General features: G+C 38.4%; 1 protein-coding gene across 1 annotated transcript in view; it reads right to left on the reverse strand.

The window, feature by feature from the left end:
• Positions 1 to 1,587: 1,587 nt before the first annotated feature.
• tmem150b.L (transmembrane protein 150B L homeolog) overlaps positions 1,588 to 27,180 on the reverse strand; it is a 28,034-nt gene continuing 2,441 nt past the window's right edge. The window contains 6 exon segments of the mRNA NM_001096573.1: positions 1,588 to 2,358; positions 6,128 to 6,305; positions 7,134 to 7,261; positions 8,236 to 8,303; positions 9,759 to 9,818; positions 10,205 to 10,279. Coding sequence (NP_001090042.1) covers positions 2,162 to 2,358; positions 6,128 to 6,305; positions 7,134 to 7,261; positions 8,236 to 8,303; positions 9,759 to 9,818; positions 10,205 to 10,269 — 696 coding nt within the window. The 5' untranslated portion in view covers positions 10,270 to 10,279 and the 3' untranslated portion in view covers positions 1,588 to 2,161.

The following is a 27,180-nucleotide window of genomic DNA, read 5'->3' on the forward strand; positions in this document are numbered from 1 at the left end:
TTGCAAAACTCCCACGATAATTCACCGGCGTCAAAAAAATTTGAACGTGCGTAGGAAAAGTCACTCTCGTCAAAACTCTTGCCCATCAACACTACAGTATTTGGATGCCCATTGACTTTAACGCCGGCGTCAAAATCGACGCGAATTGACGCGGGTGTCAAAATTGACTTTGGCGTCAAAATTTGAGTTTCACAAATTTTTCACTGTTTTGCGAATTTCGCAAATTTTTCAGAGGAGCGAAACAGGAGAAATTCGCCCATTGCTACAGTGGGAAAATAAATCATTTTTAAAAATTGGAATTATTGGAAATAGCATTCAAGAGCTTTCTGGATAATGGTTTCCAGATAATGGATCCCATACTGGTACAATGAAAAATTAAAGTGCTATGGTGGTCGTAGTTTGCCAAATTTTGCAGTTTTGCAGTTTCGTCACAGTTTCTCGTTTTTTCTGTGAAGCGAAATGCGTCAGATTCGCCAATTACTAGATCAATTAAATCGTCTTCTTTCTTATGTGCTATGATAAAGGTATGTGTATCTCTTTGCTTTCTACCTCAGTGTCCTTTCATGTAACACCATCTTTGCCCCTATGTGCTGGATTTCAGATCTCTCCTTATACATTATACATTGTATGATCTTGTAAGATCTTTCAGATCAAAAACAAGGGTTTCAGGCCAAAAACGAACTCAGACCTTCCGAGGTTGTATATACTGTAAGTCAATGGGAGAAGTCCCAAAGATATCCTGAACTACGCTGGTTTTCATGCAATAATCTGAAGATTTTGTGGTTTTCGGGCAAAAATGGGAGTTTTTGTGCGGAAAATCTGAAAAATTCTTACAATCCAAGTTTTTTTCCCACACAGGAAATTTTTGGGAAATTTTATTGATAAATTAGGGGAAATAGCCCATGCGGATTTGGTCGGAGTATATTTCAGCAGCCTAACAACAGAACAATGGAAAGGTACCTGGATAGCAGCTCCCTAACACAAGATAACAGCTGCCTGGTAGATCTAAGAACAACACTCAATGATAAAATCCAGGTCCCAATGAGACACATTCAGTTCCATTGAGTAGGAGAAACAACAGCCTGCCAGAAAGCAGTTCCATCCTAAAGTGCTGACTCTTTCTGAAAGCACATGACCAGGCAAAATGACCTGAGATGGCGCCTACACACCAAAAAAAATACACTTGCTGGTTCAGGAATGACATTTTATATTGTAGAACGAATTATCTGCAGTGTAAACAGTGTAATTTAGAAATAAAAACTACACCGTAAAAATCGTGACAGAATCCCTTTAACATTTATTGGAAATTACCAGGAAGAAAATGATATTACATCTGTCAGAGAAGTTGCAGAATGTACTGGTTTCTGGGCAGCCATGTAATGTGATTCAGACTTATTAATGACTGATGATCCCTAGAGGTATTTATATCCTCCTAAATCTCAAGAATGACCTCCCTTCTTCCTCCAGAGATTAACAGAATGTGTCAGGTATCAACTAACTGCTCATAAAGATAGATTACCACTGTTAAAAGTAAGTTTTTCTACATTCAAAGTCACCATTTTCTTCACAGAATAAAAAAAACACCACTACCAATACCACTTTTTATCTGAAAAATATATTTATATTTTCCAAAACAATGTTTAGTACTTTCCACATGTCATACTTGGACCATTCTCACATGGGACAATGAAAAGCTATCCCAGATCTCCATCAATATACTTGCACTGAACAAGGTCTCACTGGGTGCCCTACAGCCAAGGTTGCCACCTTTTCTGGAACAAAATGCTAGACTTTCTATATATTTATCTTTTTTCCCTATTAATAACATTGAGATCATCCATTATTTTTACCGGCCAGATGACAACCCTAGCTACAGCAGTCATTAGAGTGTTGATGTGATACAGTGTTGAGGTTGATCATTGTTTCTGCTTTAAAATTTATCAAGACTATTGATGTCCAACTTTTTCCAAATAATGGGTCAAATGGGCCAAACTGTATGAAAATGATGATGTTTTACAAATAGATTCCTAGGGCCACTGCCATCTGATGGTTGGATTCTTCTATAAAAGTCTATTTGCCAGGCCCTTGAACCTGTAATATTAATTCCCTTTAATGCTGTTGGTGTGCTGACCATCCGTTCAACAGTAGAAGACGCAGATGGCTAAATACTTAATGTGACCGTGGAGACCTCCATTTCATTTGGGATAACTGTCCTCCTCTTCTTGACGTGGAAATAGTGTCCGTCAAGATGCCAAAAGTCCACGGCGAACAATCCGTAAAGGAGGAATAAAATCATCGCCACAATCCATTCACATATAGCAGATACTGATTTCATGTTCATCTTGAGGAACACAGCCACTTGGACATGGGGTTAAGGAATAGTAAGATTATATACATTATTATTACAACTTATTTAATATTTAGAGATATTATTATCAACCAGCCCCTGATCACCCCAGCTTTTATACAGTAAATCCTTAAAGTGGTGGTTCACCTTTTAATTATCTTTTAGTATGTTATTGAATGGCCAGTTCTAAGCAACATTATTTCTTTTATATAGTTTTTTAATTATTTGCCTTCTTCTTCTGACTCATTCCAGCTCTCCAATGGGAGTCACTGACCCCATCTAAAAAAACAAATGCTCTGTAAGGCTACAAATGTATTGTTATTGCTAGTCATCTTTCTACTCAGGCCTCTCCTATTCATATTCCAGTCTCTTATTCAAATCAGGGCGTGGTTGCTACGGTAATTTGGACCCTAGCAACCAGATGGCTGAAACTGCAAACTGGAGAGCTGTTGAATAAAAAGCTAAATAACTCAAAAAAACACGAATAATAAAAAATGAAAAACAATTGCAAATTGTCTCAGTATATGACTCTCTACATAATACTATACGTTAACTCAAAGGTGAACAACCCCTTTAAGGGTTGTGCCATTATTCCAGCCAGAACACCTATTACTTAGAATTTCCACCATGCTGGGCCAACTCCAAATCATTTAACACCATTTCAATGGTTTCTTGCACAACTACATCAAATCCAATGTCCAATATATGGACACCATCCAACCAGAATAAAAATCTGCACTATAATCCTCGAGTTCAGAATGCCTAAACTACAAACCATCAATTGAACTGGTAAACTTAGAAACGGTAAGATTTAATTTCTTTTTATATCGGATTAATGGCCTCAGACCTTGGGATGCCCAGATCCACTTGATCTCATAATCAGGTAAAGCCAATAGTGCTGCCTGAGTCACAGCCTCAATTCTAAATGAATGGGCTATGGAGGACCAGACTTTTTGCCACCTGTTCTTAATCTTCTCCAGCATGGGCATCTGAATTTACCTTCCTAGTGAGAATAATGTCAATTTCTGGTGGTGAAGCATAAGCCACAACCAAGTGTATTCTATTTTGCCAGGCAATTGTTTTATGTATGTTTGTGTATAAAATACCGTAACAAGAGTTGAATTCATAGTTAACTTGTTGATCAGATAAACCACCCCTAAATTGTTTCAATATATATTTTTATTTTCCCAAACTTCAACAGAAACTACTATGAAAGCTGTTATCCAGAATGTAGGGACCTGGGGTTTTCCAAATAAGGGGGGTCTCTCTGTAATTTGGATCACCATACATTAAGGGGGTTATTTATCAAAAGTCAAATTTTAGAGTTATGCGAGCTTTTTAAAACCTCGAATGAACTCAGAACTCGAATGGTTTCTGGTTTAAGAAAAAACTTGAATGGAAAAACCCGAATCAGCGAATTTGAGGTTAACAACCCGAAAACTTGAATGAATCTAGTTTTCTGCAGGGAAAAAAACTCAAATTGCTCAAATTCTTAAAACCCTCTGAAAAAAACTTGAACATCAAGAAGGCTACACAAATTTTCAAATGTTTCAAGGGACCTTTCCCATGGACTTCTACATGATCTTCACAGGTTTTAGATGGTGTATTTTTGGATTCTTGCTATTTCCAGGGTCAGGAAATTATAAATCTTGAAACAATTTAGAATTTTTTGAATTTTTGGAGTTTTTTTAAACCGAAAAATCGATTTTTGACTGAAAAATCAACTCGAAAACTTAATTTTTTTAAGTCTACTAAAAAAATCATTAAAGGAAAACTATACCCCCAAACAATGTAGGTCTCTATAAAAAGATATTGCATAAAACAGCTCATATGTAAAATCCTGCTTCATGTAAATAAACCATTTTCATAATAATATACTTTTTAGTAGTATGTGCCAATGGGTAATTATAAATAGAAAACTGCCACTTTAAAAAATAAGGGCCGCCCCCTGGGATCGTTCGATTCACTGTGCACACAAACATACCAAACAAACCATACATGTTAGGTCACATGAGCCAATTAACAGACAGAGTTCTGCCTTTTGCTTCAACACTTCTTCCTGTTACAGTTAGTGTTGTAGTATTTCTGGTCAGGTGATCTCTGAGGCAGCACAGATAGAGTCACGAAGTGGTGGCTCAAGGCAAGAGATGTAAAAGGGCAAGATTTACTTATATGTAGACCAGTTTAGTAAGATTCTTTAATATGCCACTTAATTTTGCTGTTGCTTAAATGTTCATTTTGGGGGTATAGTTTTCCTTTAAATAAACCCAAAAGGATTGTATTGCCTCCAATAAGGATTCATTGGAGCAAATTTACTAAAGGCGAAGTGGCCGCCTATAGTGAAAATTCGCAAAAACAACACTTCGGAGGGAAATTTACTTACAGGCATAAAGGACAATTTGCTAGAGAAAAAGCTTAGCGGTTATGAAGTTTTACGCCCTTTCGCCAGGCGCATTTTCGTTCATGGGAACAATTGTTACTCCGCAAATTTATCAAAGTGTGAATTTTCCGCTATGTTACCCTTTTCGACAGAGTCTGTTTCGCCAGGTTATACCTGTACTGTTTTATTATTACAGAGAAAAAGGAAATCATTATAAAAAAGTATTTGTTTCTAATGGAGTCTAAGGGGGAGATGGCCTTCCTGTAATTCAAAGCTGAATGACAGGTTTCCAGATAACGGATCCCTTACCTGTATAAGAAACAACTCAAGTAGTACAAAATTATTTGTCTACTTCATAATATGCCAAGTCTGAGACCAAACACCTGTACTCCACTGACCTTTTAACTACACTCCATATTCAACTGACCCTGTAGCATCTGTATATAACTGCAATACATCCCCTTCCAAAAACACCATCCAACACAATTGTTTTCCATCATAATAAATCACACATGCATCCCAAATCTTCAGATATTTTTCAGCAGCCTTTGGGATTCTCAAATGGCAATAAACATTCTTAATACTACCATTCACAGCTAAAAGCCGTCTATTAAACACTTTACCTGCTGCTATAATTCTCATGGCAGAATTCAAGCAGCTAATAAGGGATTGCAGTAGTTTTATTGTGATTTTGTGTTCTTTTATCCCTAACTGGACCAGTTTATTTTAAGTTTATTTAAATAGGTAGTTAACCTATCTTAATACCTAAAAAGTAGAAACCAGTTGTGATTTTAAAAGCCTCCCCCTCAAATCCTATATTATTCTTCTATACAAACTTGAATCATGTGGAATTACATCCCTGCACCACATCAACTCAATTATTTTAAATCTTTTCTAGTTTAATTCGGATTATTTTCTGTAACATTCTGTGCTTGTGAAGAAATCTTCATGGCAAGACTCATATGTGGAGCCAGATATGAAATAAAGATCTCAGCATCTGCAAAGAAATGGTTCAACAACTGGAGAGCCATTGAAGACCTATATTCTGCATCTTTATTTATACAGGTATGGGACCTGTTATCCAGAATGCCTGGGACCTGGGGTCTTTCCATAATTTGGATCATCATAGAAAATCATGTGAATATTAAATAAACTCAATAAGCTGGTTTTGCTTCCAAAAAGGATTAATTATATCTTAGTTGGGATCAAGTGCAAGGTGTTGTTTTATTATTTACAGAGAGAAGGGAAATCATTTTTAAAAATTTGGATCATTTGGATAAAATGGAGTTTATGGAACTTTCGGAACTTTCTGGATAATGGGTTTCCGAAACATGGATCCCATACCTGTACGCCATTAATTTATCCCCCATCCCAAATAATTATGGCCATGTTAAGGATACTCGCAACGATTAATGCTGTGCAAGCAATGCTGAGGCAAAATCGGATTGGTCCAATGTAACATCCGCCATGCTTCGGCTTCACCATGTACGTTAAAGCTGTCTGCATCCAGAAGTAGACGTTGCCAATAATGAAGGCCAAAAAAGCTCCAGCTAAGTGTGTCTGCAGCTGATTCGATTGCTGTGGAGAAGAAGGCAGGACAAAACCATTGAGGATCTCAGTACGGTAATGGGCTCTGTACTTGTCAGTTACATCAGAGACTCATCATGCTCTACAGTGGTGATGCCTTATTAAATGAGCTGCTATATACACTTGCAGAAGTCTTAATGAGCCAACTGAGATACATCTATTTACATGACTGTATAACTTTAGACTGGGAAACTATTTTCTTGAGGTTGGGGACGGGTTTCAGCTAATAGCCTTGGAACTTAATTTGCCAGAAATGTTCTATACAAAAAATACCGGACTGAGCACCATATAATTATATATGGTATATATATAATTATAATTAATTATAATTATATATATATATATATATATATATAGTAAATAAAGTACCCCTATTGTAAAATATAAGGATATTATAAGTTACCGAGGAGTTCCATGACCATATACTGTAAAAGCAAGAGGGTGAAGGCCTATCCAGGTCATGGAACTCAGAGGTGACTTCTAATATGCTCATATTTCGCAACAGGGGGTACTTTATTTATTATAATACACAAGTTTCAGTGAGTCATGCGACAAAAATGACATCACTAAGCTCTGATTATAACCAATGACATCACTAAGCACCATTTATAGGGATATAATTTACAGGATATTCATGGCTCTTGTGTATTATATATATATATATATATATATATATATATATATATATATATATATATATATATATATATATATATATATATATATTATATGTAAGAGTTTAAGGTATAAAAAAAAAATATATATTTTTTTTAATGAATGATATCTTATAATTTACCAATAGTCCAACAGAAGACTTACCTGGAAATTCCCGACTATGGACGTACCCAAGGCACATAGGATTCCCGTTGCCAAACTCACAGAATTAAGGACAGAGTGGCAATTGTAATCTCTAATTTGCTGAAACCGTATAACAGAGATCCAGACGGCTAATGAAAGAAGGAGAGCACCTTTAATGCATACTATTACAGATAAAGGAAAAGATTTTTGATATCAATGATTATTATTAAGTTATGGTTTGGTTTAATGTATATGTTTCCAAGTTTACGCACTCTATTGTCCATAATCCTAAATCTTTATTCATGCTTTCTTCAAGTTTTTCTGGGCATAAATTAACTGATTTAAAGGGGACCCGTCACCCAACAAAAATGATACAAAATCCTATTTTATAACATTAGTCAAGCAAATTGAACTTTAATTACACTATATAAGTTATTTGAATCTTGTTTCCATCAGTCTGGGAATTCATAATTATAACAAGCAGGCAGGAGCCATTTTGTGGACACTGTTATTAAGACAAGTCTTGTATCATCTCAGAATCTTGTTTGTGCACCAGAATGGGGGACCTGATGTCCATCCCCATGCCCTGGCTACACAATTAAACAGTGAAGAGAACGGGGTAATGTGGGGAGAGCAGTGACATCTAGGAAGTGCTGAATGGAAAGTGAAAGTAATTGTCTGCTCCGCCTCTATGCCTAAAGCATTGAGGAGGGGCAGACAATATTTGATTGACAGCTGAAATTTTTAAATGAGCTTACAACAGCTATGAATGCTTTATAAATAAATAGAAAGTGGATTTCATGTTTAATTTGAAAAGGACTTTTATTATAGAGATTTTTGTGTCTGGGTGACAGGTCCACTTTAAGAGTAATATATACCAGAGCCAGGCCAAGGCAAATAGTATATGTCCTGGTGCCCCTCCAGTCTGACCCTTGCTCCACTGTCTTTGGTTCCATTTATTTATGGCATAAATTAAATTTTCCTTCTCTACATATATGCATTGATCCCTTTAACTAGCAGCTACCATACTTCAATATGCTGCCACGGAACAGCCCACTATGAGATCATATACTGTCATTATTATACAGGGCTAAAACAAACTAGCAAAACAAACAGAACGTACCTAGCATTGCTCCAACATTAAGAACTTGTCCAAAAACGCAGCTCTGCGGAGGGTATGTGCCAGATACACTATAGGGAGGAAAATGGGTTATCATGAACATTTCACAGCTCGTTGATGGGTTATTTAATATTTAGACAGATATTAGTCACACTGTACTTCTTCAGAAAATGATCTTCTTTCCATACTTAAATGTTTTCTCTTTTGCAAGAAATAGGGCCAAATTCAATTCAATGAGAAAACGTTTTCTCATGGTTTATCAGTTGAAAACCCATGGACCTGATTCAATTTTGAGGAGAAAAAACTTTTCTCCAAATTCAGTATCAGTTTTTTTTCCCATAGACTTTAATGGAGTTTTCATGTGATAAAAAAGTTATAAGATTTTCCGAAATGAATTGCATTTCAAATTGAATCTCGTCCATGAGTTTTCACCTGATAAAACTTTTTCTCACCAAATTAAATTCAGCCCATAATCTATTATCTCCTGATAGGTTATCCTTTTCTGATATTAAAGAAGTAGTTCACCTTTAGGGTCTGGCCACACGGGCAGATTAGGGGAGATTAGTCACCAGGCGACAAATCGCCTCTTCTTCGCGCCGACCCCCCGATCTGCCTTCCCAGCCTTCCTCCGGCTAAAATGAAAATTGCCTCGGGCAGGCACTCAGAACGCTTCGTTTTCCGAAGTCGTCCCGTAATGGCCTCACAAGGAAACTTCGGGCGACTTCAGAAAACAAAACGCTCCGAGTGCCTGTCCCCCAGCGATTTTCATTTTAGCCCGCGGAAGGCAGGGGAAGGCAGATCGGATAGATTAGTCGCCGCAAAGAAGATGAGATTTGTCGCCTGGCGACCAATTTCCTCGACTCTGCCCATGTGGCCAGATCCTTAAGGTAACTTTTATTATGTTATAGAACGGCCAATTCTAAGCAACTTTTCAATTTGTTATTGTAAAGACCTTTCTCTTGGCCTTGTTTTCTAATATGACAGAAATATTTTCCTTTCTCTGACTATTATCTGACGACTCACATTTCAGCCACTTACTATTTCATTCCAGACCATTATGATAAATCTTCAGTTCACTCCTTGATAAACATGTCCCCCCTCTCCTTTCTTCTCTTTATACAGGTATGAGACCTGTTATCCAGAATGCTCAGGACCTGGGCTTTTCCGGATAAGGGATCTTTCTGTAATTTGAATCTTTATACCTTAAGTCTACTAGAAAAATCATTAAAAAAATTAAATAAACCCAATAAGGCTGATTTTACTTCCAATAAGGATTAATTATATTTTATTCGGGATCAAGTACAAGCTACCGTTTTATTATTACAGAGAAAAAGGAAATCATTTTTAATCATTTGGATTATTTGGATGAAAAGACATCTGTGGGCGACAGCCTTCACGAAATTCAGAGCTCACTGGATATTGAGTTTCCAAATAACGGATCCCATACCTGTATACAGATATTGATATGGATATATTTTCTAACCTTCATCAGGACAAAACATTTGGGAAATCCTTTGTGCCCTTACCTGATATAGGGAAAACCATCTGAGAGATTGACAGAACCATTGCTCACTGACATGGCATACCTGTTAAAAAGGTAACAATAAAAACAAAGCATAAAATTTATAGTCTAAAATTGTGTGCCCCCATGAATAATATACTCAAAGTTGAATATTGAATTGAATTATGAGCTATATTCCCCTTTAAGGCAATGGACCCATTGCTTTGATCATCAGCTATTTTTGACTTGCCTGATTCCTTATGATTCTGTGAGATTCTGTGAGATATATAATGCAATAAAATGTTTACTTTCTAGTGAAACTGTGGGTCTAGATGACCTACCTAATGTGTCCCACACAGGCATCTTGTGAGATGATTGGACAGATATATGGCCGCATATATAGTAAGTGACATATTCAGCTCTCCAGGTGAATATTTTGACAATGCTATAATTAAAGCCGTATATACTTACACTATCCATATTCCTCCAGTGGCCCATACAGTCAGACAAATGGGAAGAAGAGCCCAAGCCCACATTACTAATCGTCTGCAAAACATTAACACAGATAATATCAGTGAGACACGTTAGTTGCGTTGACATAACCTTTGTGTGTACATTGTGGAACTGTTTCCAGATACAACTAGAAGTAGGTTGATCAAGATGTACATGTTGTGTTCTAAATTCTCATTGACTTCCTGTAAATGGAAGTTATTTCCTGACTGTATCTGGACAGAGCCACTGAAGTTGCCCATTTCCATTGAGCACTGACTCCCTAAGAGAAATAGGCATACAAAGGGTCACGAAGTTACATGGGGAAAACAGACATATTAGGGGTCATACTTGACACCAGGGGTGCAGCGGGACCACTTGCACCCCCCTGTGCGTTTCTGAGCTGGATCTGGTGGTCAGTGACAAGTGCAGTATCAGAAGGTGCAGCTAGCCCTGTCCTTAACATCTGCCTTAGAGGGGACGGGGCCCTAAAGGGGGACCTTTTCTGGAGCTATCAGCATGCTAGGACGAAGCTTGCTAAGTGATGTCGCCTGGTCAGTTTTTTGACTACTCATAATTATGATAATATACCCATCTAGGTGCTACACTAGCTGAACAAAATAGGGACTTTGATGTTAAAGGGGTGGTTCACCTTTAAGTTAACTTTTATAGGGTTATTTATTAAGCTCTGAATACCCGAAGTCCGAAAAGATTTTTCGGACCTTAAGAAAATATCCACATTTTTCAGGATTTATTAAAGTCTGGTAAGAAAACTCAGAATCCGAAAACCCGGCATCTCAAAGCTCTCAGGGTCCTGTATTAGTCAATGGGCAGGTCCCAGTGTCTGCACGGCTGTCAGTACCGATATCCGATGATTTCGGGGAATTTGGGCCATAAAGTTAGAAAACTCAGAAAAATCTGAAAACTTTTGACTTTTTGGGCAAAAGGTCCGAATTTTGCCAGAACCTATTTTTTTGAATGATAAATAAGGTCCAGAGAATTCGGAGTTGCTCAGATTTTTTCTTCTTCCTTCTTCTGACCCCTTCTAGCTTTCAAATGGGGCTCACTGACCTAAGTCTCAAAAAAAAAAGTTCTATAAGGCTACAAATGTAATGTTATTGCTACTTTTAATTACTCATCTTTCTTTTCAGGCCCTCTCCTACTCATATTCCAGTCTCTTATTCGAATCAGTGCATGGTTGCTAGGGTAATTTGGACCATAGCAACCAGATGCTGAAATTGCTAACAGGAGAGCTGTTAAATAACTCAAAAACCACAAATAATAAAACATAAAAACGAATTGCAAATTGTCTCAGAATGTCACTCTCTACATCATACTAAAAGTTAATTTAAGTGAATAACCCCTTTAAGACCACAAAAATGGCTGCAGCACAGGTTTTCGGCCTAATTTGGGTTTCCGCATCATTCAAAGGATGTGGAGTGACCTAAAATGGATACTGTCATGCGAAAACATGTTTTTTTCAAAACGCATCAGTTAATACTACTACTCCAGCAGCCTTCTGCACAGAAATCCATTTCTAAAATGAGCAAACAGATTTTTTTTATATTCAATTTTGAAATCTGACATGGGGCTAGATATATTGTCAGTTTCCCAGCTGCCCCCGTCATGTGACTTGTGCCTGCACTTTAGGATGGAACTACTTTCTGGCAGGCTGTTCATCATCCCTGCTTCTTTTATGAGTTGACAGGTTACACACAAATTAACCTGACCCTTTAGTCGCCCTTCTTATCTAAGGCACTCTGACCTTTGTAATTCAGTGGCCACTGTACAATCTTTACAACTGTGTGCGTCTATCATTTTAATATCTCTTTCTTTAATTGCATCTGTACAGTTGGCACATGAGGAAAGGGCACTCAACTGCAGAACTTCATTAACTCTCAATATTGGGAACACCACGTGGTAGATAATGTGCCTTGGGTCGGTGAAACTAAAGAAGTTTTTATAGAAACTCATCAGAAAAATTGTTGAGTAATAAAGGTGAGATTATACCAAGAACCATAAAAACAAGCATTGAAAAATCAGTTGTTTGCAAAAATCAATTCTTGGAAATATATGAGCAAATAAAATATAGTCTATGCATAATATGTCTATGAATATTCAATATGAGACTACCTTGGGCAAAACAACCACTCATGCATTAAATGTAATAAACTACAAATATAAATGAGGTTACAGACCAGAACTCTAAGGTATCCTCTAGGTCAGTGATTCCCCAACCAGTAGCTCAAGAGTAACATTTTGCTCACCAACCCCTTGGATTTTGCTCCCAGCAGCCTCAAAGGTGTTTTTTTTAACTCCAGGCTTGAAGGCAAGTTTTGTTACATAAAAACCATGTGTACTGCCAATTAGAGTCTCCTGTAGGCTTCCAGTCCACATAGGGGCTACCAAATGGCCAATCACAGCCCTTATTTGGCATCCCAACTGATTTTGTCCTGCTTGTGTTGCTCCCCAACTCTTTTTGCATATGAATATGGCTAACAGGTTAAAAAAAAAAGGTTGGGAATTTTGGCTCTAGGTTATTTGTGGCTTTGTGCATTTTTTTTTTCCGTTTTTTTAGAAACTGTAGCCTATATAAGCAGTACTGTAGGCCTTCACCTTCATGTGGTTGAACTCCTCCATGGTAAACTCACAGCCTCAAAACTGATAGCAAAGAGTATATTTTTCAGGTTGTCAAACCGTTGACCTAAAAAGGCAGACAAGGCTGCAGTATTGCATCATTCTTTCTAGATAGAAAATTACCTTTTAATAAATATGTCCCAAAGTATACTATCGCTGAGTTGCATTTGGAGTGATTGGAGTGATTTCCAAGTTCTACCATTATAACCTAGGACTGTGGTACACAAGGGCAACCATCAGTATCACACTGTGCACCCTAGAGCCTACTCTCACAACAATTAGATGGAGCTAAATGAGGTTATATTGTTATAGTGGGAATAAGAAAGAGAGCTAACAGGAATGTTTCTAGACTGAGGCCCATCAGGCAATCCTCTGCTACTATGGAAGGCCAGCCCTGGTGATCATTGTGAACATAAAATACTTTTTTTCACGCAATGTTTTTTCCCATATGAGGTAAGATCTGCAATCTACATGACGAATAGTAAATATGCAATACCCTGATACTTTACTGTCTAAGGGGCAATGTTACTATAGTTGCAGATAATATATATAAAAATACAAATGGACATAAAATGGATATACAACACACAAAATAACACACACCATCATATTGTACTCATAAAGTAATGAGAGGCTTCCCTAGTCAGACAATTTTTGAAAGTTTTGGTTTCGGATTATATTTTGCAGGTTTGAATCAAATCAATCAAATGTCACTCAAAGCTGAACGGAAAATAATGACACGCCTTTAAAGGGTAACTAAAGTCTAAAATAGAATAATGCTAGAAATGCTGTATTTTGTATACTTAATATACGGTAAACATGAACTTACAGCACCAGAAGCCTAATCAAACAAATGATTTATGCTTTCAAAGTTGGATGCAGGGGGCTGTAATCTTGTAAATCTTGTTGAAAATATTTGCAAGACCAAGACCCTGCACATGCTCAGTGTGGTCTGGGCTTCATTTGAGAGGTTAAGCTTAGGGATCGTCATGAATTATCAAAACAGCACAAGTCAAATAATAATTGCCATGAAGCTGACGGCCGAGCTGCTCTACAGGGAAACAAACAAAGCTGCTCGAGTTCTGGGACGTAAGATGGGGGCTCCCCCTGCTGTTTGAAAGTATGAACCTTTCCCTGCAGAGCAGTTAGGGACTGTCTGAAGTTTCCTATCCACAGCAGTCAAAGCAAGTAAATGAAGGCAGAATCTCACTGCATACAGTCAGGTTTCTTATAAAAACGGTAGACATGTTTTAATTAAAGTATATTGGAGATAGATTTCTTTTTCATTTAAGAAATTAAGAATGGTATTTTTTTTTTTGCCTTTAAATCCCCTTTAAGGATGTGATTTAAGACACTGTAAATAATTGGTTATACAGCCTTAAGAAATGCGCATAGCCAGAAGTAAGTGGCACATAATGGATATATTGCAGTTATTGATACTGAAGCCTTTAAAGATAAGATTAAATAGGGCTACATGCGTCTGTGTGAGTGGCTGGATGCAAAGTACACCCTTTTCTAATCTTTCTCCTCCCTATCATGTTTCTATATTTAGAGCTCATACCTAAGTCCCATTTAGCTTTGCTATGTCTGCAAATAATTTCTAAAAAGATAAATCCTAAGACATGAATTGCATCAGAGTTCTACAGCCTGATGTTACACAAGACAACCTGGTTTCCTAAGGACAGTGACCAGAGCTTGCCAGCTGCAGGATCTTTTGATGGTCAGTAGGTGGGGCAAGAGTTGGGACAGCCAGGGGATCCCGTCAAAGGCTTTCATAAGGAGATTTTTGACAAAAGCCCCAAAATATACAGGTACAGGATCTGTTATTTAGAATGCTCAGGATCTAGGGCTTTCTGGATAAGGGGCCTTTCTGTCATTTGGATTTTTAAACCTTACATAGTAACACAGTAAATTAGGTTGAAAAAAGACACATGTCCATCATGTTCAAACTTTTTACTTTTTTTAACCTGCCTAACTGCCAGTTGATCCAGAGGAAGGCAAAGACCCCCATCTGAAGCCTCTCCAATTTGCCTCAGAGGGGGAAAAAACCCTTCCTGACTCCAAAATGGCAATCGGACCAGTCCCTGGATCAACTTGTACTATGAGCTATCTTCCATAACCCTGTATTCCCTCACTTGCTAAACACCGTCCAACCCCTTCTTAAATCTATCTAATGTATCAGCCTGTACCACTGATTCAGGGAGACAATTCCACATCTTCACAGCTCACACTGTAACAAACCCCTTCCGAATATTTAGGCAGAACCTCTTTTCTTCTAATCGGAATGGGTGACCTTGTGTCAGCTGGAAAGACCTACTGGTAAATAAAGCATTAGAGAGATTATTATATGATCCCCTTATATATACATAGTTATCACATCACCCCTTAAGTGTACTAAATAATCATTTTAACCTACAGTAATAGGATTGTTTTGCCTCGAATGAGTATTAATTATATCTTAGTTGAGATCAAGTACATACTATTGGTAATTATTACAGAAAATCTTTTTTTTTTAATTGAATTATTTGATTAAAATGGATTTTATGAGAGATGACCTTCCAGTATTTCAGAGCTTTCTGGATAATGTGTTTCTGGATAACGCATCCTATACCTGTACCTATATCGTGACCTACATGGAGGTGTAACAATAGAGAAAACAGACTTAGCAGTTACGCAGGGTGGAGAAAGGGACCACACAATATAAGATATTTTATGCATGTAGTTAACTTCTTCAAAGTTTAGGAGGCCCTTAAAAGCCTTTCCTGTGGGGGGGGGAGGCAGTACTTTATATTTTGTCTTTTTTTTTTTTGGAGTTTTATAAAGTTTATGTTTGTTCATCATATAGGGAACCAAGGGAAATTGTGGTTTCTTTATAGAAGTTATTAAATGTTACCTCATCTTCATCTTTATTCGACATGTGCAGGACTGGGAAGGAGGTTAACGTTTTATTCAAGGATTTGCCCTGTGGTTCTGAAAGTTCTCTATTCTGAGTCATTGTGTATTTTTATAGTAGGAAGTGGCACATTAATATTATTATGGTTGGTGAGTGTCTTCCTTTGTGAGTGATTTCTGTGCCCAAGCTGCCTCTGGGATGTATTTCTTCTGTTAAAAACAACCAACCCAACCTCAAGGCCAGTTAGGGTGCTCTCAGTGGCGTAACTAGAGTGCGCCAGACCCCCTGCGAAAAAATCTTCAGAGACGCCCGGTGTACTCCGATCCCCATGCTCCCGCCCACTTACCGTCTCACCTTAGCCCTGTCCACATCCTGCCTCCGTCCATCCGCCTACTCCACACCCTGACTCCGCCCACTCCTGCCAGACTGGCACCCACCTTGCTCGCCGCAGGTAAGAGAGCGGCTGGGGAGGAGGATTTTTTTATTACCTATAGAGGAAGCAGACCCCACAGTCTGGGCCGACCTGGGACTGTAGGGTCTGCTTCTTATATAGTTACGCCACTGGGTGCTCTCCTAAGTGCTCACATTGAAGGCTGGGGAATCCTAATCAGTAAACCAGTTTTCTTAGTCAAATATTCAAAAAGAGAATCACTCTCTTTTTAGATATATTCAGGCAAATCATTTTATATAATGATATATAATTATTCCTTTTCCCCAAACATCTATTAAAGGGGTGGTTCATGTTTAAATTAACTTTTAGTATATCATAGAATGGCTAATTCTAAGCAACTTTTCAATTGGATCTTTTTTTATATTATTTGAGTGAATTGTCTTTTTCTTCGGACTCTTTCCAGCTTTCAAATGGGGGTCGTTTTTGCTCTTTTTTATTACTCATCTTTCTATTCAGGCCCTCTTTTATTCATATTTCAGTCTCTCATTCAATTCAATGCATGGTTGCTAGAGTATTTTCAACCCTAGCAACTAGGGATTCACCGAATCCAGGATTCGGTTCCGGATTCAGCCTTTTTGAGCAGGATTCGGATTCGGCCAAATCCTTGTGCCTTGTACCAAATCCGAATCTTAATTTGTATATGTAAATTAGGGGTGGGTAGGGAAATCAGGTGACTTTTCGTCACAAAAGAAGAATTTTTTCCCACTTTTTCCTTGTCTGCCCCTAATTTGCATATGCAAATTAGGATTCGAATTTGGTTCGGTATTTGGTATCTTTCACCAAGGATTCGGGGATTCGGCTGAATCCAAAATAGTGGATTTGGTGCATCCCTACTAGCAACTAGATTCCTTAAATTGCAAACTGGAGAGCTGCTGAATAAAAACCTAAATAACAAATAATAAAAAATGAAAACCAATTGTAAATTGTCTGAGAATATAACTCTCTACATCATACTAAAAGTTAATCAAGGTGTTAGTGACTGCACTCAGTATCCAAGGTCTGTTCTATTCACTGAGAATCTTACTGGGTATCATGTACCGTAACTCACATTAGAATTATTTTCCTTAAGATACATTAAAAACAGAGGATGAAAATGAATTTAAAGCATTTATGCATCAAGGGTTCATTTAAAACAGTAGAAAAAGAAAAGAAGAACAACAGTACACATGACTGCCGCATGGTTGAGATACCATCATAAACCTTTCTGTTTCTGTTCCTGATGCATTACACATAAAGCAGCCATATGCAACAAAATGTCACGTGATCAACGTTTCAAAGTCTCCACAAGATCTAGTAACCCATAGCAAACAATAATAGGTTTATTATTATTACAGACAAATATTCCGCAGTGCAATAGAAGGGTGTATTCATCAAACAAAGAGATGACATTAAAAAAACAGGAACGCCAACTTTAGCACCCATGCATGCAAACTGAACCCTGCTGCAAAAGAGACACTGGCTCTAAGATGGTTTTTGGGTTTTAAAGGGGTGGTTCATCCTTAAAGGGATACTGTCATGGGAAAAAAAAAAATTCAAAATTAATAAGACAATAGTTCTGCTCCAGCAGAATTCTGCACTGGAATCCATTTCTCAAAAGAGCAAACAGATTTTTTTATATTCAATTTTGAAATCTGACATGGTGCTAGAATATTGTCAATTTCCCAGCTGCCCCAAGTCATGTGACTTGTGCTCTGATAAACTTACATAGTTACATAGTTAAATTGGGTTGAAAAAAGACAAAGTCCATCAAGTTCAACCCCTCCAAATGAAAACCCAGCAGCCATACATACACCCATCCCTACTTTTAATTAAATTCTATATACCCATACCTATACTAACTATAGAGCTTAGTATCAGAATAGCCCTTGATATTCTGTCTGTCCAAAAAATCATCCAAGTCATTCTTAAAGGCATTAACTGAATCAGCATCACAACATCACCCGGCAATGCATTCCACAACCTCACTGTCCTGACTGTGAAGAACCCCCTATGTTGCTTCAAATGAAAGTTCTTTTCTTCTAGTCTAAAGGGGAGGCCTCTGGTACGGTTATCCTCTGCCATTTGTCTATAATGTCCTCTAATGTACATATAAAGTGTAATCATGTCCCCTCGCAAGCGCCTTTTTTCCAGAGAAAACAACCCCAACCTTGACAGTCTCCCCTCATAATTTAAGTCTTCCGTCCCTCTAACCAATTTAGTTGCACTTAGTCTCTGCACTCTCTCCAGCTCATTCATATCCCTCTTAAGGACTGGAGTCCAAAACTGCACTGCATACTCCAGATGAGGCCTCACCAGGGACCTATAAAGAGGCATAATTATGTTTTCATCCCTTGAGTTAATGCCCTTTTTTATGCAAGACAGAACTTTATTTGCTTTAGTAGCCACAGAATGACACTGCCCAGAATTAGACAACGTGTTATCTACAAAGACCCCTAGATCCTTCTCATTTAAGGAAACTCCCAACACACTGCCATTTAGTGTATAACTTGCATTTATATTATTTTTGCCAAAGTGCATAACCTGCATTTATCAACATTGAACCTCATTTTCCAGTTTGCTGCCCAGTTTTCCAGTTTAGACAAATCACTCTGCAAAGTGGCAGCATCCTGCATGGAACCTATAGTTCTGCGCAATTTAGTATCATCTGCAAAAATAGAAACAGTACTTTCAATGGCCACCTCCAGGTCATTAATAAACAAGTTGAAAAGCAAGGGACCTAGTACAGAGCCCTGCGGTACTCCACTAACAACACTGGTCCAATTAGAAAATGTTCCATTTACCACCACTCTTTGTAGTCTATCTTTTAGCCAGTTCTCTATCCAGGTACAAATTCTATGTTCCAGGCCAACATTCCTTAATTTAACCAGTAACCTTTTGTGTGGCACTGTATCAAATGCTTTAGCAAAATCACATCCACTGCCATCCCAGAATCGAGGTCTCTACTTACATTCTCATAAAAAGAAATTAAGTTAGTCTGGCAAGATCTATTACGCATAAAACCATGCTGGCACAAACTCATAGTATTATGATTTGCTATGAAGTCCAGTATCTTATCCTTTATTAACCCTTCGAAAAGCTTTCCTACCACTGACGTCAGACTAACTGGCCTACAGTTTTGAGGCTGAGAACGGGATCCTTTTTTGAATAGAGGCACCACATTAGCAATTCGCCAGTCTCTCGGCACTATGCCAGATCTCAATGAATCCTTAAAAAATAAGTAAAGAGGTTTGGCAATCACAGAGCTAAGCTCGCTAATTACCCTGGGATGAATACCATCTGGCCCTGGACCTTTGTTAATCTTAACATGTTCTAGTCTCTTTTGAATTTCTTCATGTGTGAACCATGCATCATTAATTGTATTACTAGAATTGGTACTATTAAGAAGGAAACCTTCACTTACTGGTTCCTTATTTGTGTAGACAGATGAAAAATATGAGTTCAGAATCTGCGCTTTTATTTTGTTTTCATCAACCAGCTGACCCCCCTCTGATAGTAAGGGTCCCACCCTGTCCTGCTTCATTTTTTTACTATTAACATATTTAAAAAATAATTTTGGATTTTTTTTACTGCTAGCTGCAATATCCTTTTCTATAGCAATTTTAGCTTGCCTTATAGCTTCTTTGCATGATTTATTGGCCTCCTTGTACCTTATAAATGTTTCCGCTGTACCAGCTAACTTGAAAGCCTTAAAAGCACGTCTTTTCTTACCCACCTCAACACCAACGCTTCTATTGAACCAAAAAGGTTTTGCTTTGCAACGACGTTCCTTGCTTACAAGTGGAATATACTGACAAGTATATTTATTAAGCAGCATTTTAAAGACTTCCCATTTTTGTTCTGTGTTTAACCCTGTGAAAAGCATTTCCCACTTAATATGTTGCAGAGATGCCCTTATACTGTCAAAGTTTGCAAAGTCTGAAATTTAGTGTTTTAGTTACTCCCTTATAGAATTGCTTCTGCAACAGAATCTCAAAGGAGACCATGTTATGATCACTATTCCCTAAATGCTCACCCACACAAATGTTAGAGATGAGTTCTGTATTGTTAGTTATTACAAGGTCCAAAAGAGAGTTATTCCTAGTAGGTTCTTGAACGAGCTGGAATAAAAAGTTGTCATTCAGCATATTTACAAACCTACTAGCTTTTTCTGTCTTAGCAACCCCATTACCCCAGTCAATGTCTGGATAATTGAAGTCACCCATAGCAACAACTTGACCCAGCTGTGAAGCCGCTTGTATCTGCAAGAGTAGCTGGGCTTCATACTCGACACTTATACGAGGTGGTTTATAGCATACACCAATGATAATTCTTTTTGTTACCTTTTGCCCAGTCAAAATCTCTACCCAGAGTGATTCTACACCCTCACCAGTGCCAGCTATTGTTATTTCTTTAGCGCATGGCTTTAATTCAGGCTTTACATAAAAACACACTCCTCCACCATTTTTAATCCCTCTGTCCCTCCTAAAAAGGGTGTAACCATTTAAATTCACAATCCAGTCACATGTTTCATCCCACCAGGTCTCAGTGATACCAATTATATCATAATTTTTAGAGCATGCAATTAATTCCAGGTCTCCCATTTTACTTCAATCACTCTTTACTGCTGTACTCAGGGCCGCCATCAGGGGGGGACAGGGGGGACAAGCGTACCGGGCCCGGGCATGAAGGGGGGCCCGGCAGCGCTGCATTTTTTGAAGATCCGGGCCCCCCTTACGAGCGCCCGAGCCGTACGTCCTCCCTCTGCGTTGCCGAATGCGGAAGTGCCGAAAAGCCGAAGCCGATGCGCCGAAAAGACCCGAAGTCACGGAAAAAGCCGAAGTCACGAAGCGCCGAAAAGACCCGAAGTCACGAAAACAGCCGAAGTCCTGAAGCAGCGCAAAGACCCGAACTCACGAAAATAGCCGAAATTGAAGTCCTGAAGCGGTGAAAAGACCCGAAGTCACGAAAGGAGGCGAAGTTGAAGTACTGAAGCCATGAGTTCAATTCTACTGAACACCAGTTTGTGTTTTTTTTTTTTTTAATCCCCTGGCCACCAATGTATTATTTTAATATTCTATAGGCCCCTGCCACCAATCTTTTTTTTTAAAACTTTTTTTTTGGGGCCCCAATTTTTTTTTTAACTCGTAAGGGGCCCCTTGCCACCATTGTTTTTTTTGTTTTTTTTTTAAAAAGAAAAAAATAATAATTTTCTTTTTGGTGGCCCCAAATTTTTTTAACTCGTAAGGGGGCCCCTGCCACCAGTTTTTTTTTTTTTTTTTCAAAAAAAAATTATTTTTTTTTCAAATTTCTTTTTGGGGCCCCAATTTGTTTTTAACTTGTAGGGGCCCCTGCCACCAGTTTTTTTTTTTTTTTCAAAAAAAAATTTTTTTCAAATTTTTTTTGGGGGCCCCAATTTGTTTTTTACTTATAAGGGGGCCCCTGCCGCCAATATTTGTTTATTTTTTAGTTTTTTTTACATTTTTTTTGTTGGGGCCCCAAATTTTTTTAAACTTATAAGGGGGCCCCTGCCACCAATGTTTTTTTAAAAAAAAAGAAAAAAAATTTTTTTTAATTTTTTTTTTTGGGGCCCCAATTTTTTATAAGGGGGCCCCTGACCATCAATAGCTTTTTACAACTTGTGTGTGGGGGGGGTTACTTTTTTAGCGCTGATGTCTGTGTGGTCTTTTAACTGCGATGTGGAGTGGGCGGGATATGGGGTGGAGCTTGGTCGTCAGTGTGGGCGGGGCCCAGGGGGCCCCAAAAATTTTGTTGTATGGGGCCCCGTGATTTCTAATGGCGGCCCTGGCTGTACTGCAAGTTGGAGTGATATCACCCCCTCCCTTTCCCACTACCCCCCCCCCAAAAGCCAAACAAAAGAACAATGGGAAGGTAACCAGATAACAGCTCCCTAACACAAGATAACAGCTGCCTGGTAGATCTAAGAACAACACTCAATAGTAAAAACCCATGTCCCACTGAGACACATTCAGTTACATTGAGAAGGAAAAACAGCAGCCTGCCAGAAAGCATTTCTCTCCTAAAGTGCAGGCACAAGTCACATGACTTGGGGCAGCTGGGAAATTGACAAAATGTCTAGCCCCATGTCAGATTTCAAAATTGAATATAAAAAAAATCTGTTTGCTCTTTTGAGAAATGGATTTCAGTGCAGAAGTCTGCTGGAGTAGCACTATTAACTGGTGCGTTATGAAAAAAACATGTTTTCCATGACAGGGGCACATTTACTAAGCTCGAGTGAAGGATTAGAATAAAAAATACTTCGAATTTGGAAGTTTTTTTTTGGCTACTTCGACCATCGAATTGGCTACTTCAACCTTCGACTACGACTTCCACTTCGAATCGAACGATTCGAACTAAAAATCATTCGACTATTCGACCATTCGATAGTCGAAGTACTGTCTCTTTAAAAAAAACTTTGACTACCTACTTCGCCACCTAAATACCTACCGAGCACCAATGTTAGCCTATGGGGAAGGTCCCCATAAGCTTTCTAAGCTTTTTTTGATCGAAGGAAAATCCTTCGATCGATGGATTAAAATCCTTCGAATCGTTAGATTAGATCTAAATTAGATTAGCTCTAAATCGAACGTTTTTTCCTTTGATAGTTCAATCGAACGAAATGCGGTAAATCCTTCGACTTCGATATTCGAAGTCGAGGGATTTTACATCGATGGTCAAATATCGAGGGTTAATTAACCCTCGATATTCGACCCTTAGTCAATGTGCCCCTTAATATGTGAGCATGGCTAATTCTAAGCACCTTTTCAAATGGCCTTCACTTTTTTATTTTTTGATAGTTTCTGAATTTTTTGCCTTCTTCTTCTAACTCTTTCCAGCTTTTAAATGGGGGTCAGTGACCCCATCTAAAAACAAATGCTCTGTAAAACAACACAATTATTGTTACTACTACTTTGTACTACTTATCTTTCTATTCAGGCCTTCTACTATTCCTATTCCAGTCTCTTATTTAAATCAATGCATGGTTGCTAGGATAATTTGTAGCCTAGCAACCAGATTGCTGAAATTGCAAACTGGAGAGCCACTGAATATAAAAATAAATAACTCAAAAACCACTATCAATACAAAATGAAAACGAATTGCAAATTGTCTCGGTATATCACTCTCTACATCTAAACGTTAATTTAAAGGTGAACAACCCCTTTAAAGTCTTCTTAATACTTATACTATACCATGCAATCTGCAAAAGTTAATTTAAAGGTGAACACCCCCTTTAAAGTTTTCTTAGTACCTATAATATGCCATGCAATCTGAAATTTAAACTGCAAATCCCAGTTTAGGGCTGGGATAAAAGCCTAACTACATTCCAAAAAAACTGACAATCTAACCTTGTTATTGTAGTATTTCTTTTTTCTTTAAATGTTAGCATGGAACAAGGGAGAGAAAGGGGGTCAAGTGGAAGGGAGTTGTACTAACCATGTTAAGCATGCCTGCAGACATTATATACTCAGATTTACTGGGATTCATTCTACCTTCTCTAGCTCCTCTAGATGTGAGCCAGGGACCCCAGAACTCCAAATAGAACTGACTGTAGCGTTTGTGTGTTTGATAGAGACCTTAGATTGTAAGTTCCACTGGGGCAGGGACTGTTACAAATGATGTATTGCTGAATATGTCAGAGCTATAAAGATAACAAATTACAATCATTTACTGAAGGAATTTACTGCTAAATGTCACCTTCTGGCATTAATCAACAGCAACTGCCAAATAAAATTAATGCCATATACAGGAGTTGTGAACCGTTTCCACATGATCATAACAGTAAATGTATGTGTCAGTCTCTGCTTAGCTGTTTCACACTTAAAACTTCTGTTTTCTTTTTTTAGCTGTGACTTTCTTCTTACACTTGTGACAGTTATTCAGGACGGGGGCTTTGAGTTAAGTAAGAGATCCACGATCAAGTTATTCTTTCTTAGAATTGCTAAGTTTCTAATTACTTTCAAACCCCTACTGTTTTGCCCCAATGTGATTGTTTAACTGTGATTGTATATAGCCACTGTCAACTACTGCAAAAAATTATATCACAGATACAGTGGAAAACTGCATCAGGGAAGATTTCAGTATTTGAGTCCCAGCTTATAATGAAACTAACTGTCATAACTTCCCCTATTAAAGGAGAACTTAAAGGAGAATTCAACCCTAAAGTTAAGAAAACCCTACCCTACATACAGTAGACCCCCCCCTCCTCCCCCCAGTCTAAGTGGCACACCAGGCAAATGCCCCTAACGTTTTACTTTACCCCTCGGTGCAGATTCAGGCATCGCAGTACACGGGCGCCATCTTCTTATCTTCGGAAATCTTCAGAATGAGACCGGCGTGGTGGCGCATGCCCAGTTGGAGCAATTTTCTGTTTTGCATCAACTGCACATATGCCGAAATTCACGAAAATTGCCGAAGCGCCAGTCTCATTCCGAAGATTAACGAAGTGGCTGAAGATCGCCTATGAACTCCGATGTCTGAATCTGCAGCGAGGGGTAAGTAAAACGTTAGGGGCATTTGCCCGTGGTAACACTTGGGCTGGGGGGAGGGGGTTCTATATAGGGTAGGGTTTAGTTCTCCTTTTATGCTAACCATGATTATGGCTAGAAATGTCATATTTTACATTCTGAACTTACTGCACAAGCCTAAAGCGTCTTTGTTACAACAATTATCCAGGCCTTCAATGTTGAGCATAGGAGCTTCCCATATTGGGTTTTGTTAGGAGTGTCAGTGACACTGCACATGCTCAGTGTGCTCTGGGCAGCTGTTAAGAAGCTAAACTTGGGATCAACACAGTTCATCAAGCAGAGAATGAGCTTCTATTGTTAGATAAGCTGGTGACCACAGGGCTGATTAATAAATTCTGAGCTGCCCTGTAATGAAAATCTGATTCAATTACTAATCAGTCTTTTAAAGTGACATTTAGGGGCCGATTCACCAAGGGTCGAATATCGAGGGTTAATTAACCCTTGATATTCGACTGGGAATTAAAATCCTTCGACTTCGAATATCGAAGTCGAAGGATTTTAGCGCAAATAGTTCGATCGAACGATCGAAGGATTATTCCTTCGATCGAACAATTAAATCTTTCGAACCGAACGATTCGAAGGATTTTAATCCAACGATCGAAGGAATATCCTTCGATCAAAAAAACTTCTTCCCCATAGGCTAACATTGAGTTCGGTAGGTTTTAGATGGCGAACTAGGGGGTCGAAGTTTTTTCTTAAAGAGAGAGTGCTTCGACTATCGAATGGTCGAATAGTCCAACGATTTTTAGTTCGAATCCTTCGATTCGTAGTCGAAGGTCGAAGTAGCCCATTCGATGGTCAAAGTAGCCCAAAAAACACTTCGAAATTCTTCACTCGAAGTTAGTGAATTGGCCCCCTATATTCTTTATACTGAATATAATTTAAAGTTATTTGTAAAAACATTTGCTATTGAAAGCAGCATTTGCTTAACTCCTGGTTGTTACACAATGTGACACAATGTTGCAAAGTCTCAGGGTAAGGTCACACTGGGCGATTCTGGGAGATTTAGTCGCATGGCGACTAATTGCCTCAGCGTTGCGGCGACCAATCTCCCCGAATGCCTTACCTCTGTCTTGCGCCGGCTAAAATGAAAAATCGCCTGCGGCATGGCACATGCGTCGCTTCGTATTCCAAAGTCGCCTGAAGTTGCCTCACGAGGAAACTTCGGGCAACTTCAGAATACCAAGCGACGCGTGTGCCATGCCGCAGGTGATTTTTCATTTTAGCCGGCGCAAGACAGAGGTAAGGCATTCAGGGAGATTGGTCGCCGCAAAGACGAGGCGATTAGTCGCCAGGCGACTAAATCTCCCCGAATCGCCCAGAGTGACCTTACCCTTAGTTCCCCAGCATAGACAGGTCTGTTAATCAGCTGCCTTGTCTTACACTGTATCAACAGTCTAAACCCACGAGGGCAGAGGACAAAAAAGGTCAGACACTGCTTTACAATACATATACAAATAAATTAAAAACCATTGAAAACTTGTAATGAATGTATATTGCAAAGTTGCTTAGAATTATGTTTACTTTTATTAGGCACATTTTTATTTTCGGGTTGACTTGCCCTTACCCATATAGTACATTACTACTGTTTTTTTTCTCATCATCTGAATCTTACTAAATGCTAACTGCTGGTTTGTCGCTGTGGGTAATAAAACTATTTATATATTACATTTTGATACATAACCCCAATTTGATTTAAAAGTGATGCCATTTACAACACAGTGATGGTGCCGTTGTTCGCAGCTCCTGGTGCCGTTGTTCTCAGCTCCTGCTCTCCAGTTGGGCAGCAACAGAACGATGACCATGAATTGTTACATATAACTGGTATTTGAAATTGAATCATTTTAGTATAAACCAGGTCCGAGAATGAATCAGCTGGGAGAGATCTACACTGCATTGTTGTTATAAAAAGAGCTATTTATTATGCCTTTAGGTCCTTATAAATGTGCAGAAGTTTATATATATTTATATATATATATACACATGCCGAATGTTCCTGCACTTTTATGGCTCATAATACATAAGAAATAGCTGTTTTACTATGAGCACAGGCACAAGTGAGTGACTGATGTTATTTTAATGATAAAGATTACAGTCCTATCTTAACATCATTAAACACTGCGGCAGGCAGCTACAGAGTAATAGCATGAAATAAATTATGCTATTTATTAAACATAGGGAGCTGACATTATTTTGGGTCTGATTAATTGCAGTGTAATTTCTGCATTGCTTTTGGCAGACACAGAAGCCGAGCTTGTGTAGGAATCACTAAGCCAGTTAGTTGCACCCCATTAAATATGGGCAGTGTTCATCTCTTCACTGAAGTGTCGGAAATCAAGGCTGCTTTTGTAGAAGAACAATCAAAGGCAAACACATCTGACGTTCGACTAAAGAGCACAATTAGGGTGGAGGAAATGCACAAACCGGGGTGAAAATGGCATGTACGCTATTAATG

Source organism: Xenopus laevis, chromosome 7L (genome assembly GCF_017654675.1).
Source record: "Xenopus laevis strain J_2021 chromosome 7L, Xenopus_laevis_v10.1, whole genome shotgun sequence".
Classification (NCBI taxonomy): Eukaryota; Metazoa; Chordata; class Amphibia; order Anura; family Pipidae; genus Xenopus; species Xenopus laevis.